This window comes from Equus caballus, chromosome 3 (genome assembly GCF_041296265.1).
Source record: "Equus caballus isolate H_3958 breed thoroughbred chromosome 3, TB-T2T, whole genome shotgun sequence".
Classification (NCBI taxonomy): domain Eukaryota; kingdom Metazoa; phylum Chordata; class Mammalia; order Perissodactyla; family Equidae; genus Equus; species Equus caballus.
In genome coordinates, this window is record NC_091686.1 from 109485112 (window position 1) to 109499425 (window position 14314).

Here is a 14314-nt window from a genome sequence, read left to right on the forward strand (position 1 = left end):
GTTGGGGAACTTGGAGCCAATGGACACTGATACTTAAGCTGAAGCAGGTGAGCGCCATCAGGTGATGCCAAACTCAGCCTGACCCTCCAAGGCTTTGGATTCTAGGGCTGCTGTCTGAACTTCTTCCAGTTTTGCCATGGTCTTAACACTACAACTCAAAATAATGGAATTTGAGCCAACACAGTTTTTTGGACTCCTTTTATCACACATTTTTAAATTGTTTTATTGCATTTCCAAGAAATACAGAGGTACAAACAGGCTGCTAGGAGAGAGAACACAAAGGAAAAACATTTACCCAAAATGAGGATTTAGCTGTTTCCCCCTACCACATTGCAAAGTCTTGAATCTCTCTAATTTATTTCTGCATGGTGCCATATCAAAGCTGAGTAATATTTGCTCAATAAATGAATCCAGTTTGATCAAGTCAGGATACGCTTCACGGAGGACTCGATACCTGAGAGGTCACTTGGAAATGTAGGGTTTGGGCAGATCTAACTGAAGGGGAGCTGATATTCTAGAATCAGAGAACATTAAGAGAAAAGGCATAGGCTGGGAAGTTGAGGAGCCGTGTTTGTAAGAAGAGATCATTTTAGCTAAGCAAAGAGAACTCAAATAATGGGGAGTAAGAGCCAAAAGGATAAAATTAAGGCTACCTTGTAGAGGGTATCATATCTCGATTGAAAATCTTGAGCTTTTCTTTAAAAATGGAACCAATCACATCTTACGATGTTACAGTAAAAGGGTGGCAGAGGTCTGTTTGTTCCAAACTCACTTGCCAGGGAGAGTTTGACTCTAAACCCACCTTCGTGAACTAGGTACTCACAGGTGTGATAATGCAGAAAGATCGTTGAAGGCACCTTCAGGCACAACAGAAATGTCATTTCCATGTAAAGAACTAAAAGCGAAAAAAAGCAGAATTAAATTTCCCACATTTCAGAGAGTTCAAGAAAATTCCCATGCATGTATGAGAATTTAGTTTATAATAAGCATTTTAAATCAGTGCAGAATAGATGATCTATTCAATAAATAGTCTTGGTACAACTGGGTATATATCTGTAAAAGTAAAAAGTTAGTTTCTACCTCATATAATATGTGTAAAATAAATTCTAGGTTGAAGAGTTAAACGTAAAAATAAAACTAAAATGTATTAAAAGAAAATATAGAAGAGCTCCTTTTTATAAACATGGGATGGGAAAGGCTTTCAAAAGCATTATATAAAACTCAGGAACCACAAAGGAAAAGAGTGATAAATTTTTGACAACATAAAATATATCCATAATATGAAAGACACAAGGAATAATTCTGTAAAAGGAGTTGCAAACTTAGAAGTCAAGTAGTGGATGCACAAAGATATGTATGTTAACAAGGAAAAGACAAAATACCCAACAGAAGATGGAAAATGATATGATCAGGCTTATTGAATAAGAAGCACAAATGCTCACTAAACAAGCAAAATATACTCAAATACTCTAGTAATTGGAATTGCAATTAAAACAGGAATAGAAAATAATGTTCAATCTTTCATATGATGAAAATGAAAGGATTAATAATATTCAATATTTTCAAGCGTGCTTTGAAACAGGTACTCTATTAAAATAGAATTGCTAGAAAATAAATTTGTAAATTGACAAAATCCTCTTTTGGGGGACAACTTGACAGTTACTTCTGGTATTCTCGCGATATACTTGACAGTAAGATGAACGTGTAGGATGTTCACTCCAGCACTGTGTAGAAGAATTAAAATTTGGAATCAAACCAAATGATAGTAGAGATGAGGACGATTAAATAAGTTATAGTTCCTTCATCCTATGGAATACTCTATACCAGTTAAACAGTTGAGGAATCTTTTTATGTGATGGAATGGAAGGAAATAGGCTAAAGCATGTTGTTAAATAAAAATAGCCAAAGGTAGAACAAGAACAAATCTTATTTATGGTTTTTAAAAGTTATATAGCCAGGGACATACATATATCAGTATACAAAAAATTGCATATAAAAAGGACCAGAAAAGAACATCCAACTATTTAACTGTTGATTCTAGGGGAAGGGATTGGGACTGAGGATCATGTTTTATTTCATATACTTTAAAATATATTTTTAATGGCAAAAATGTATTTCTGTGTTATGTAATTTTTAAAGAAATTAAAATTTCCTATACTTCTTTCAAAATTAGTTGGATCTATATGAAACATACATCTTAATATTTATATAATCAAATAAATGACTACAGCACCTTGTTACGAAAGAGAAAATTATGTTGTTCAAATAAAAGCTGTTGAGCAATGATACAATAAGATACAATTTTCCTACTTCCAAATTTGTAGTAAATCCTAATGCAAATATCTAAAAATACTCAAGAATCAACAAAGCAGTTAAATTATTAAATTATTAAAGTTAAATTATTATTTCTCAGATCACTGAGAAAAGAAGTGTTTTGAACATAAAATGCTTACAGTAATCTGAGAGACTTCAATCCATCGAAGGTTCGAGGAGGAATACATCTCAAACGGTTGTAACTAAGAATTCTGAAAGCACAAGTAAGCCAATTTGTTTTACTCAGGTATACCATAATGGCCAAATGTCATTTTTAAAGCAAAGCAGTTAAGAAAAGAGCTATTTAAGCATCTTATAAATTGAGAATATTGATGCATAGTACATATTTTTAATCTTTCTGTAGTTTCACTAATACAACATATTTATTTCTAAATATGGTCTAGAATGCTTCCAAGGCTGATGCCTCAACTATGCCCAGCCCCCGCCCCCCAAGTGACTTTCCTCAGAGGTCTGCCTTAAGGATCTCTCCCAGCTCCACCACAAACAAAAACTGTTCTTTGTTTCTTTTACAGAGCCCAATACTTTTTATAATATCTGTATTTGTCTGTTTATTGAGGTTTTATTTGTCTGTTTCTCCCAACAGTATTTACATTCCTTGAGGGCAGAGACTCTCTCTGTCTTGTTTACCAGGAATGTCCAGGGCCTAGAAAATGCATTTTGTCCAGTGAATTAATAAATATTCAGTACCACACATTCACACTCACAAGGTGAGGAGCTGGGTCATGTTGCTGAAGCTCTGATTAGAAAGGGTGCTTATTCGGTTGTTACTTAAGTCTCTAAAATGGAAAAAGAAAGAAATGGAGTCTGCTGTTACCACAGAAATTGAAATATTAGTGATTCTTAGAAAGAGAAAGATCTTCTTGTTCACAGCAGATTGTTAACACTCAGCTTTTATCTGAAAATAGCAAAACACTGGGTAACTCTCTGGGGTAGACTGTAATGTTATTCATAATTATTCACACCCTTGCCTGTTGAAATTAGAAGTGACCACATGCCTTGCTTTGGCTGATGAAGTGTGGGCAGCAGTGCCAGCTTCACTTCAGAACAGAGCTTCAGAAGGAGCTCACTTTTTCCATATCCCTCTGCTTTCTTCCCTGCAAGACCTGTGATGGTCCACAGAGAGCCCACACCTGTTATCAGGTCCTGGAGCAGAGACTGCGGAGGCACTCACAACAGACACATTTTATGAGTGAGAAATAAACCTTTGCTCTTGAAAGTTCCATTGCTTACACATACTTCCTTGTCATTGATACATACACTGACTGATAGACATATGTAAATTTGAATATTGAAAGAATGCCTCATTTAATTACACTCACAATGCCATCATTAAAAACAATGCCATCATTAAAACTTTGCCCTGAGCAAAGTCACTGGCAAATAGTAGGTCTTCAGTAAATATCTGTTTAATGAATGATAAGTAAATGTGGATTTTTTACCAATGCTAAACGGCTATTAATGGGTACTTTGTACTATGGGTTGTAATTTATATTCAGTGAACTTGACCTTATTTTTATTATATATAATATATATGAGATATATATAATATGACATATAATATATATTATAAATACAATATAATAATATAATATATAATGTAATCTAATAATACAAAATGACATGTATATTTTGCATTTTGTTTTAGAAAAAAATTAGTGAATATATACACATTCACACTCACCTTTATATGACAATGTGACACACATTAGTAAATATGTATAAATTCACTAATTTTGTTCTAAAGCAAAATGCCAAATATATGAATAAAAGGAAGATTCATGAATAAACAGAAGATTATGGGTCATAATTTATGTTCCTTTATGTGTGTGTATTTATATTCACTGTTTTTTCTGAAGCAAAGTAGATGAATAAATGAAAGATTCAGAAAAGCTTAAGATTAGCCGTTTCTTCATTAAAATACCAAAATATCAGTAAAATGAACCAATAAAATTGTGAAAATGGTAGGAATGTTATAGGAGCTTTATAATCCCTTATCTTCTTAGCTGCAGAATTACTATACCAAAACTTTAAAAATAAATAAATATATCTATGTTAGCAGAAGTTACTTGCCTAGAGTTGCATAAGGAATCATTAGTAAAAGCATTTCTGGATCTACAAATTCTCATTTTTCATTTCCAAACTGGTTTTAAATAATCACATGCTGTCCCACAAATGACCCAATTCTGCTGAAGTGACCCTTTGGAAATTGCAGCAATTTAATGGTTTATTTAACCGAAGAAAATGTATGTAATCAGTTTTTGCTGCTATTAAATAAATAACGAGAGGCAGAATAAGACCTTTTAGAAGACATTCTCTCTTTTCTTAATTTAATCTTTCGTCATTTAAACAGTCTTACACACATTTACAAAGCGTTTGATTTTCCCATACTTTTAAGGAAAACTAAAAATGATCAACAGCATTTTAGCTAACCTCCATCTGCCTAGGATAAAGCATACATTGAGAAATGTAACATTTTTCTGCTACCTAAGTTTCTAGAATTCACTAGTTAGGAATAAACCTCCTTATTCTAGGAATACTAGAAATCCACCTCCTAAGCCGACTAGTCATATTTACTCTAAAATCAGATAGATTTAAACTAAAGATAAAGCATTTCCCTTTACATCCACTATCGTTGCTAATTTTTTGTTTTGTGAGAAGTTTTATCAACTACTAACCTAGCTACGCTGTGTGACATTATATATAGTAAGATTATACATATTTTTAAACAGTGTGCACATAACCTTATTGAAATGTTGGTATGTTTAAATATCATCTTGTATTCACAACTTAAAGATGGCAAAAACTGTTTACATACGTTACCAAAAAAATATGTTATTTTAGGAGGACATCAAACCAAATTAAAAAATAATTCAATGTTTTGAAATTTATACCCCAAATGTCTGCATCTTTGACAAGTTTACTTAAATGCTGTGTAAGTAACTACGGATTTTAGAAAATAGATTTTAATACTGGAAGCCCATAACTTAATTCATAATGTATTTTATATAAGAGAATAAAACCTAATAAACTAGATTTCAAATACATTTTCAGTAAAGTTACTACTATCTACTATCTTTTGCTTAAAGTCAAGAATAAAAATATTGTTTTCCATCTTTCTTTCCTTGGCTTGTCATAAAATAGCCTTATTCATTATCAATTTACTGCATTCATTATGTACAATATTCATTACCGATTTACTGCATTTCTATAATTCTTTGATACTCATACTTAATCGTATTTGTACTTTGAATAAAGGAGGACCTTTTTCTAAGACACTCCATCGCCTGATTGATATTCAATGAAGATGTAGCTAGTGATCCAGAACTTCAACGAGCAAGGAGGGAGCCATCTAACTGTAAATGATTTATTTTATCTGAAAGGTTCACTAAATCTTCTGCTCCTTGCTATCCCCATTTTCATGAAACAGAATAAGAAGTCAAAGACAGAAAAATATAATACATTACTTACATAAGTGTTAAATGTTTGTAGTTAGAGAGTTCCTTAGGAACCAGTGTAAATTGGTTCCCATCCAGATACCTAAAAATAAGGAAACAATAGTATCTTTTTTAAAGTAACAGTAGTGTATCATAAAATAGTTGAACAATATTTCACTCTTCATTGAGGCAGGGAAGCACTTGGCAGATTTGTCTTTAAGAGGTCATGTTCTTAGCTGGGATGTTTATTTAAGAGAAATAAAGAAAAAAAAAAGCCGTGTTGTCCAATCCAGTATAATTATTTTGCGGATCACTTAGGTTAAATTATAAAACCAAGGGGAGACTGGTGAGTCCAGTTCTTTGCGGTTTATCTAAGAAGGCAAGGCATGTATGCAACCACTTGTGTGTCAGCAAGAAGGTTCATTCAACCAACCATAGTTTTAGTCAGCCTCCAGTTCGCTTGTTTTTATCTGGAGACAATGCCATGAAATGCATTCACTACTGGCAGAACCTTGCTACTGAGGACAAGACTTCTCTTCAATGCTTTCGTGGATATCAATACAGTTAGTAAATAAAGATCGGTGCTTTAAAAGAGATACTTGGGAATTTAAAAATAATTAGATTTCAATTAAAAATATCTTTGAAATAGTTTTTATCACTGTATATACAGCTTGGTAATAATAATTTTAGGAGGTTTCATAGGAAATCACAACATTTATCAAATATACAAATATATCATATATATGCAAAAGCAATAATCAGATGGCCACATATAAGTAAATTTTCCCTTTCCGATTAGAGTTAGCAGAATAATCAGAAAATAGATAGGTTGTGGGCTAACTGGCAAGACACAAAAATAAAGGAATGCTTAAAGTTATATCCATGATGTCACAAAAAGAAAAATAAATTTCATCTCCAAGGCTGTTCTTTCCGAGAATATAGTGGTGAGGAGTAAAAATGTCCTTCAGTTCCTTGGTCATCTGCCTATAGATGTGCCCCCAAACAATTCTGGCATGTTGGGCACATGAGCCCGCCTGCCTCAGTGTTGTGGTCAGTCTTGAGATCCAAGGTTGAAGTTAGCATTTTTGCTGAATACAGAAGTAGCTAAGAAATTTCCTGAGTCAACAATGTATATTTCAAATATTTCAAAATGAAAACTGATATATAAAAGGCACAAATGATCAAAATATGTAATAAATATTTGATTGAGAGTCGGGCATATGTTACGACCCTTTATGCCTACTCAAATTTTTGTATTTCAACTTCTCTCCTTTTTCTTCTAGCTAAGTATTTCCTGTTACCACTAGAGGGCAGCATAATCCCATAGACTTCAGCACTCTTCCTTTATTCCAGAAACAGCACAACAGAAAGCTAAAAAGATTCAGAATGTGCACTATGGATGTCTACATGTAAAACAATCTAAGAGGGAAATTATATGGAACTGATTAAAAGTAATGGATACCATTTGTTCAGAATTGTCCACCAATACATACTTATTTTTGCCAAATTCTTTAATAATTTAATATAACACACACATGAAATTTTTCTAATGCGTGCATATATGTTACTGCAGAGAAAAATCCTGCTGACTTGGTACGATTCTAAGAACAAGCTTTCTGGGAAGTAAAACTAGAATTCGCAAGAGATGAGTTATTTTCCTCATCTCTATAACATTTTCTTTAGAAAAAAAAGGATTACTTTTTAATAATTTGTAGAGAAATAGACTGAAGATTTGACTATGTGACAGAAGAAATAGACAGATGGCATAGACAGGACAAGAATCAAATAGTTTCTTAGATGTAGTTTAGTAAGGAAATTAAAGGACGTTTAAAATTATTGGATGGAAATCAGGCAAAACAACTAAAACATGGGCCAGTTAAATGGTAGAAGAAGAGATTTAGCATCAAAGATGATCTGAATCTGTGTGTTATGTTCTTGGCTGGGGTGCTCCTAGAATCAATGCTTTGCATACAGAATACTATAGCTATCTAGCTTGCCGACACTGAGGGAGTAATCTTCTGAAATAAACACACACTAAAGTAAGAATTAAGTATTTAATTACACACACACACCAAGCAGTGCTTATAGTTAATTAACAACTGTGAATGGTGACAAGAGAGAGAAACTGAACACTTTACGACAATTCAAATCTAAGAGAGACCTTCTGTACATACGTGCTAAGATTACACCTTTTTTCTCTAAGTGTTCAAGACTGAATTAAGATTCATGGAACTGCACACGATCTGAAAACAAGCTCTTCAATAACTGAAATGACATCTTCTTGAAACTCATTTCCTATGTTCTATGTTGCCCAAAGTTTATCAAAGCTGCTCATTTGGAATACTTGTACACATCTACATGAATTACAGGTACATATTTGCATGAATTACATTTAGACTTAAACCATTTTTGATACATGCTTCCATACAAATAAAAAAATAAACAGAGGCAAAATAACTCAACTGCATATCAAGCATTTGTACATAGTACATTAGTATAAAAGGAATGGAATGGAGCACGCATGCGTCATTGTTCCATGCGACTTATTTTCTGATTTATTTCATTCCACATATATAGCATGAGACAGCTAAGGAAGTGTGGATAGTGCTTAAAATCTAGTTATGTGCATATTGGCCATGTAATTTGTGGTTGAATATCAGTTATGAAAATGTTAGGGATAATTAGCCTCATACTCTTTACAATCTAAAGGACTTTGATTCAAGCCCAAAGAGCAGTGTCTCTTTTAAGGGTAAGGATTATGCCAGCTTCTTCTACATCCCAGATATTTACGTATCCTATATGGTGAGATATTCTCCCAGGGGACACAATGGTAAAGAATAATTAACCATATGGAATATCCTAGACATTGGAGATAAACTAAATATATAGCATTTCCCAAGGTGCATTTGATGGAACATACTCCATGAGAAAAGATCCATAGGGACAAATAAGTACGGGAGCTACCTTATATTTTTACCGTCTTCTCTTGGAGCTTCACTGTGCACTTTAGCATAATAAAGGCACTGAGAAACCCTACAATGAAAAAACCCAGAAACACACAACCAGCATTTCCCAAGGGTATCTGAACTAGCTTTTATTATTTGTTTAGAATTTTACATGATACAAATTAATGGCCCATAGAATGTAATTTGCAAACAGGACTCTAAAGATTTTTGTTTGGTCTCCATCTCCCTTGGTGTGTGAAATATTAATTGTTCAGAAAAGGGAAAGATGAGCTTTACTTACAATTCGGTGACATCTTTGGGAATTCCTTTGGGTAAGACCTTCAAGGCCTTGTTGCTACATCGCACGACTGTATCCAAGCAAGTACATTCCGTAGGACAGCGAGAGAGGGGGGAACAACTATTGTCATCATTTCCTAAATTGCCAAAAGAAACACAGGAAAACCCAGATTTGTGGCTTTGAAGATGCTAGACGGGATTGTGTGCATTTAAATTAATGTAATAAACACAGAAGTCTTGAGACATATGATCACTTATGTGTAGGGCATTAAGTATTTACAAACAGCTGCCATACATTTTATATAGCACTGTTTTCATATTGCCTAGGGCTGAATTCCAAAAAATAATTCACAATTTATATTATCAATACAATTATAATTGTATTTTCTTTGTTCAGTTATTTATACAAATTATAATTAGAATATATAAATCTAAACTGAATTATGGAGAAATTGTAAGGAGACAGACATGCAGAGGCACAAAGGGACAGATTAATCTTAAAAATTTAGCAAAAATTGTAAGGGCCCCTCATTTTAAAATACGGGGCTCAAATGAACTCTCCATTCACTGGCAATAATAATAGAACCAGCTCCACCTACCTTACAAGGCTACGTAATGCAATGCAATTATGCACCAAATGCAATGACATACAGAAAGCATTAAAAAGTGGCAACTATTATTCTTGTTAGATTTACTAGAATTTCTATTTATAAGTCAATTGCTTTTCTCATTTGAAAATCGTAGTTACTAAAAAAATGCTTAGGATAATAAAGAAAAGTTAAAATGAAGCTATATAAATAGTAATCAACCACAAGTTAGAGACTGGAAAATCTTCTAAAACATTCAGAAACACAACGTAGACTCAGATGTGAAAGTGCAGTCTGAGAAAGTGTCCTGTTGCTCAAACAAGACAAAACAAAACAACAGAGCAAAAGGTGCACCATAACTGTTGCCTGAACTATGATACGCTGTACTGTTGTGCCCTGCAGCATCAGGACTACCATATGATCCACTTACTCCACTGCTGGGTATTTATCCAAAGAGCACGGAAACATGAATGTGTAAAGATATATGCACACCTACATTCACTGCAACATTATTCACAATAGCCAAGACTTGGAAGCAACCTAGGTGCCCATCAAAGGACAAATGGATAAAGAAGATGTGGTATTTATACATAATAGAATACTACTCAACTACAGAAAAAGATGAAATCAAGGTCCAACATGGATGGACCTTGAGGGTATTAGGCTAAGTGAAATAAGCCAAACAGAGAAAGTCAAATGCTGTATGATCTCACTCACAAGTAGAAGATAAAAACAACAACAACAACAACACATAAATACAGAGATTAGACTGGTGGGTACCAGAGTGCAACAGGGGAGCGAGGAGGGAGAAAGATGTGACAGGGCACGTGTGTACAGCAATGGATGGTAATCAGTCTTTGGGTGGTGAACATAATGTAGTCTCCACAGAAATCAAAACATAATGATGTACACATGAAATTTATATAATGTTATAAACCAAGGTTACCTCAGTAAAAAAATAAAAAGAAAGAGAAATAACTATTTGTAAAGCAAATGAAGAAGAGAATGGCATGGAAGCATAAACTGCCACACCAAAAAAGTCCATGGCCTATTATAATTAGAAAAACCTTAAACTCAGTCTTTAAGATGATTTTTCCAATTGAAATGAAGCTACATGTGGCTGAGAGGCAGGGATACTGGGGAGTGACTGCTAATGGGGACAGAGTTTCTATTTGGGGTGACGAAAATGTTCTGAAATTAAATAGTGGTGATGGTTGCACAACTCTGTGAATTTACTACACCCCACTTAATGGTGCACTTTAAAAGGGTGAATTCTGTGGCATGTGAACTATACTTCAATGAAGCTGTTATTTAAAAAAAAAAAAAAGAACAGAACAGTCCCTTTAACACCTGAAGATCAAAGATTTGGCAAGCTTTCTTACCATCATCACAAGTGAAGTCTTGAATGGCAACATCCTGGATGGGGATTTCTTTGAGGAAGTATGGTTTTTGACATCGAGGATTTCCGGTTACAATTCTTTTCTTCCTGAGCCATTCTCCCAACCAAGCCAGGTAGCAGTTACAGTTAAAGGGATTGGCCAAGAGGTTTCTAAGCGTCACATGCAAACAATGCAGATTTGAGTTTAGGGTTTCACTTTCTTCTTCTTCCCAAAACCCCAGGCTACCATTTTCCCACACTATTTCTGTTGGAATGATTCCTTCTTATCTGTATCCTCCCCACCCCATTCATATCCAATCACTCGACATATGAGATGATTTTTTGGGGTCCAAAATTTTTATGCTTGTACCTTAAAAAATAGCAACAATACTTTCATATAAGGATTCTTCAAATAATTTCATGCAAAAAATAAAGTGAAGGCAGCAATTTAGGGTTTATGCAGTGGTTCCTGATAGATATCTCTTTTAGAGATAATTTAAACTTGTCAGAAATCTGACTTGCTGTCAAACTTCCCCACACTGATAATGCAGTAATTTAATATAAAGATGAAGGCTGATTACCTTATATTATTGAGTTTAACCTGACAACAGCTATTTCATTAATTTGTCATTTCAAGATTTCCATCTTTTATTTGCTCCAGAGAATAGGTTTCCCATCTAAAGTGACAGCTGGGTTGATTAAATGCCGGTTATAAAAATGAATTTACTTCTACAAATCTTGGTACTTTTGGCATCTCACCACTTCATCACGAACCTATTGACAATCCCATTATTTATAAACATGCCATCTTTAATATGCACAAATTAGTCAGTCGATGTAAAATGTCACATTTTATGTGAAAAGAGGATTAAGTACCTTACTGATGGATGGATGCTTCTCTCAAATAATTTCTTCAGTGACTTGAGCTATGTTGAACATGCTTTTTTTGTATCTTTTGATTTAGATTAGTATGTTTAGATGCCACCAATACTAGGAAATCATATCAGTTAGATTTATCATCTCAAACACCTATTTTTAGATACTTTCATACAAGAGGACTGAAATACATTGTTCGGAGATGGGGTGTTTTTTGCTACTTTCTGAGTTCTGTCTATAAACCTACAAATACTCTTTATTCTCGAACTGTCTACATAAAATATCCTCTTGAAGAGGCTCAACCTATTTCTTCAATATTTTTCTAATATCATAGTAAATGCCCTCTAGTGAACAGCTTTATTATTGGTCTGGTCATCCTAATGTATCTCCTGTCATTGTGAATGATCCTTTTGAGCTTAGTTTGTTGGCAATAACCCTATAAACTCTGTTTTTATGATACTTACATTGAAAAGACCCCACTGAGAGAACACTGGGGAAAATCTTTAACATTTCTTTTATTTGCAGCACAATCAAGTTATAATAAGATTAAAATTTATAAATTAAGCCATGTCACATTATTATAAAAAATAATTGACTGAAAAATATTATAATTCTTATTACATTTTAATATAAGATAGTAGGTAATATTTTTAGAAAATTAACACAAGTTTAACACGAACAAATTTGTCCTTTTTAAAAAATACTAAATCCTTGATCATGTTTTTATGAAATGCCTAATAATGCATTAAAATGTTATTAATACAAGGAAAAATATAACACACTGGCTGAAGTAATACATAAATGAGGACAACGTTTCATACTCACAGAGTAGATAAAGAATGGAGAGTATCAAATGCCCCTGGTGCAATTGTAGTAATTTGGTTATCATATAACGAAAGCAGACGCACAGAACTGAGTCCTATGAAACTCTCATTCCCAACACAGCTTATGCGATTGCTTCTCAGCATCCTGAGGGAAGAGAGAGAACATTGTTATAGTGATAAAGCATCAGGAAATCAATTTTGCCTATCTGAGGACCAAAATAACCCCTTGTTGCAAACATGTAGCATTCACTACTGTTTTCTGAATGTTTTTGTGTTATTAGGAATTGGTGTGGATGTGTACTGAGAACGCTTGCAAGAATAAAACGCCTAGAGTTGTCAATGATAACACTCAGTTACAAAATGCACAGTGAGTCTCAGCATGGACTTACAACCCAGTCTGATGAGGGTAGAATGTTTTCCTTTGATGCTATAATTATGTTTGCATGATTACAGAACATCCTAATTCACCTACAGCTCTCTAAGCCCTTGAAGTCCTGTGATTTGTGTATTCATGTAGCATTACACCTGAGGTTGAACAGAAAGGAGGCAGAAAACGATCAATAACCACAGCAGATAAAGAACTGAGGGCATCTCAGCGACTTATATGCCAAGTCAATGTCAACAAGGGCGGGGGTGCCAAACTTGACTGAGCACCCACAAAGCTTGCATAAATTATTTTATGAAAATTATTTCAGTGTTTTAGGTTTAGAACTTAAAAAGAGGCAATAGTTAACAGATCCCAGTTGTTCACAATGCAGTTTAAATAGGCTTCTCTCGAAAAATTAGGACCATTTTTTTTTCAGTCATTGCCACTTGATTAATACTCTGGTCACTGCTACATTTTGGTTCAGCTCTCAATTATTTACTAAACTGCTTATTTGTGAGGATTATAAAAGGAGTGAAAAGTTTCTAAAAAGCCTATGTAAAAATGAACAGTTGCCATAAATCTTATCCAGAATTGCTGAGTTAATTTGTTTTCCTTAATTTTCCTAAACATGAGTTGACCACCCCACCAGAAGATTGCAGTGTGTAAAAAAGAGAGGTAAAAATAAATTAACACCACAATGTTCCTTTAAAAATCTAGATTTCCCTACAATAAATAAAAAATATCAAGTTTTGCATTCTGCTAAGTCACAGATAAGAAGAAAGGATGATGCCATCCTTACCAAGACATCATTTTATGATAAGAAACAAATGCACAACAGAAACGTATTTCTGTCAGCACTATCCTTTGCCATAAATAATAAAGAGCACTTGGTCTTAATCTTGTTTGAGTTATGGATCCTTGGGAGAAGTTGAAGAAAGCTTTGCTTTCTGTTGCTAGAAAAATCCATGAGCACACATGGGTACCACATTTTGCCTCCAATCGGGGATTCAAGGACTCACTGAAATATGTATGTGTACCACTAAGAGTTAGTAGTTAAATTAGGACACATACTAATTCTAAAGAGTTAAGAAGTCTAGGGGCAATGGGGATGTCTTGCCAAAATCTTTACAGTTATAAGCTGAAAGATACCACTTAGAGGAATAGATCTGTCCAGATAAACCCATTCTAGGCCTTTGAATACCCTGAGCTTGGCTCTAAATGCTTTATCATGCTTGTCGGCCACAGTGGGATTAAGTAGAGATCAGTGAGTGT

General features: G+C 34.0%; 1 protein-coding gene across 2 annotated transcripts in view; it reads right to left on the reverse strand.

Moving 5' to 3' along the window:
* The window catches only part of SLIT2 (slit guidance ligand 2), a 358526-nt gene that overhangs the window by 61786 nt on the left and 282426 nt on the right, over positions 1–14314 (reverse strand). For both annotated transcript variants that reach the window (XM_003364734.5, XM_001498194.7), the window contains 7 exons: positions 12677–12820; positions 10980–11146; positions 9015–9147; positions 5803–5871; positions 3039–3110; positions 2454–2525; positions 824–895 (listed from right to left, as the gene is read on the reverse strand). In XM_003364734.5, coding sequence (XP_003364782.1) covers positions 824–895; positions 2454–2525; positions 3039–3110; positions 5803–5871; positions 9015–9147; positions 10980–11146; positions 12677–12820 — 729 coding nt within the window. The remainder of the gene's footprint in view (positions 1–823; positions 896–2453; positions 2526–3038; positions 3111–5802; positions 5872–9014; positions 9148–10979; positions 11147–12676; positions 12821–14314) is intronic.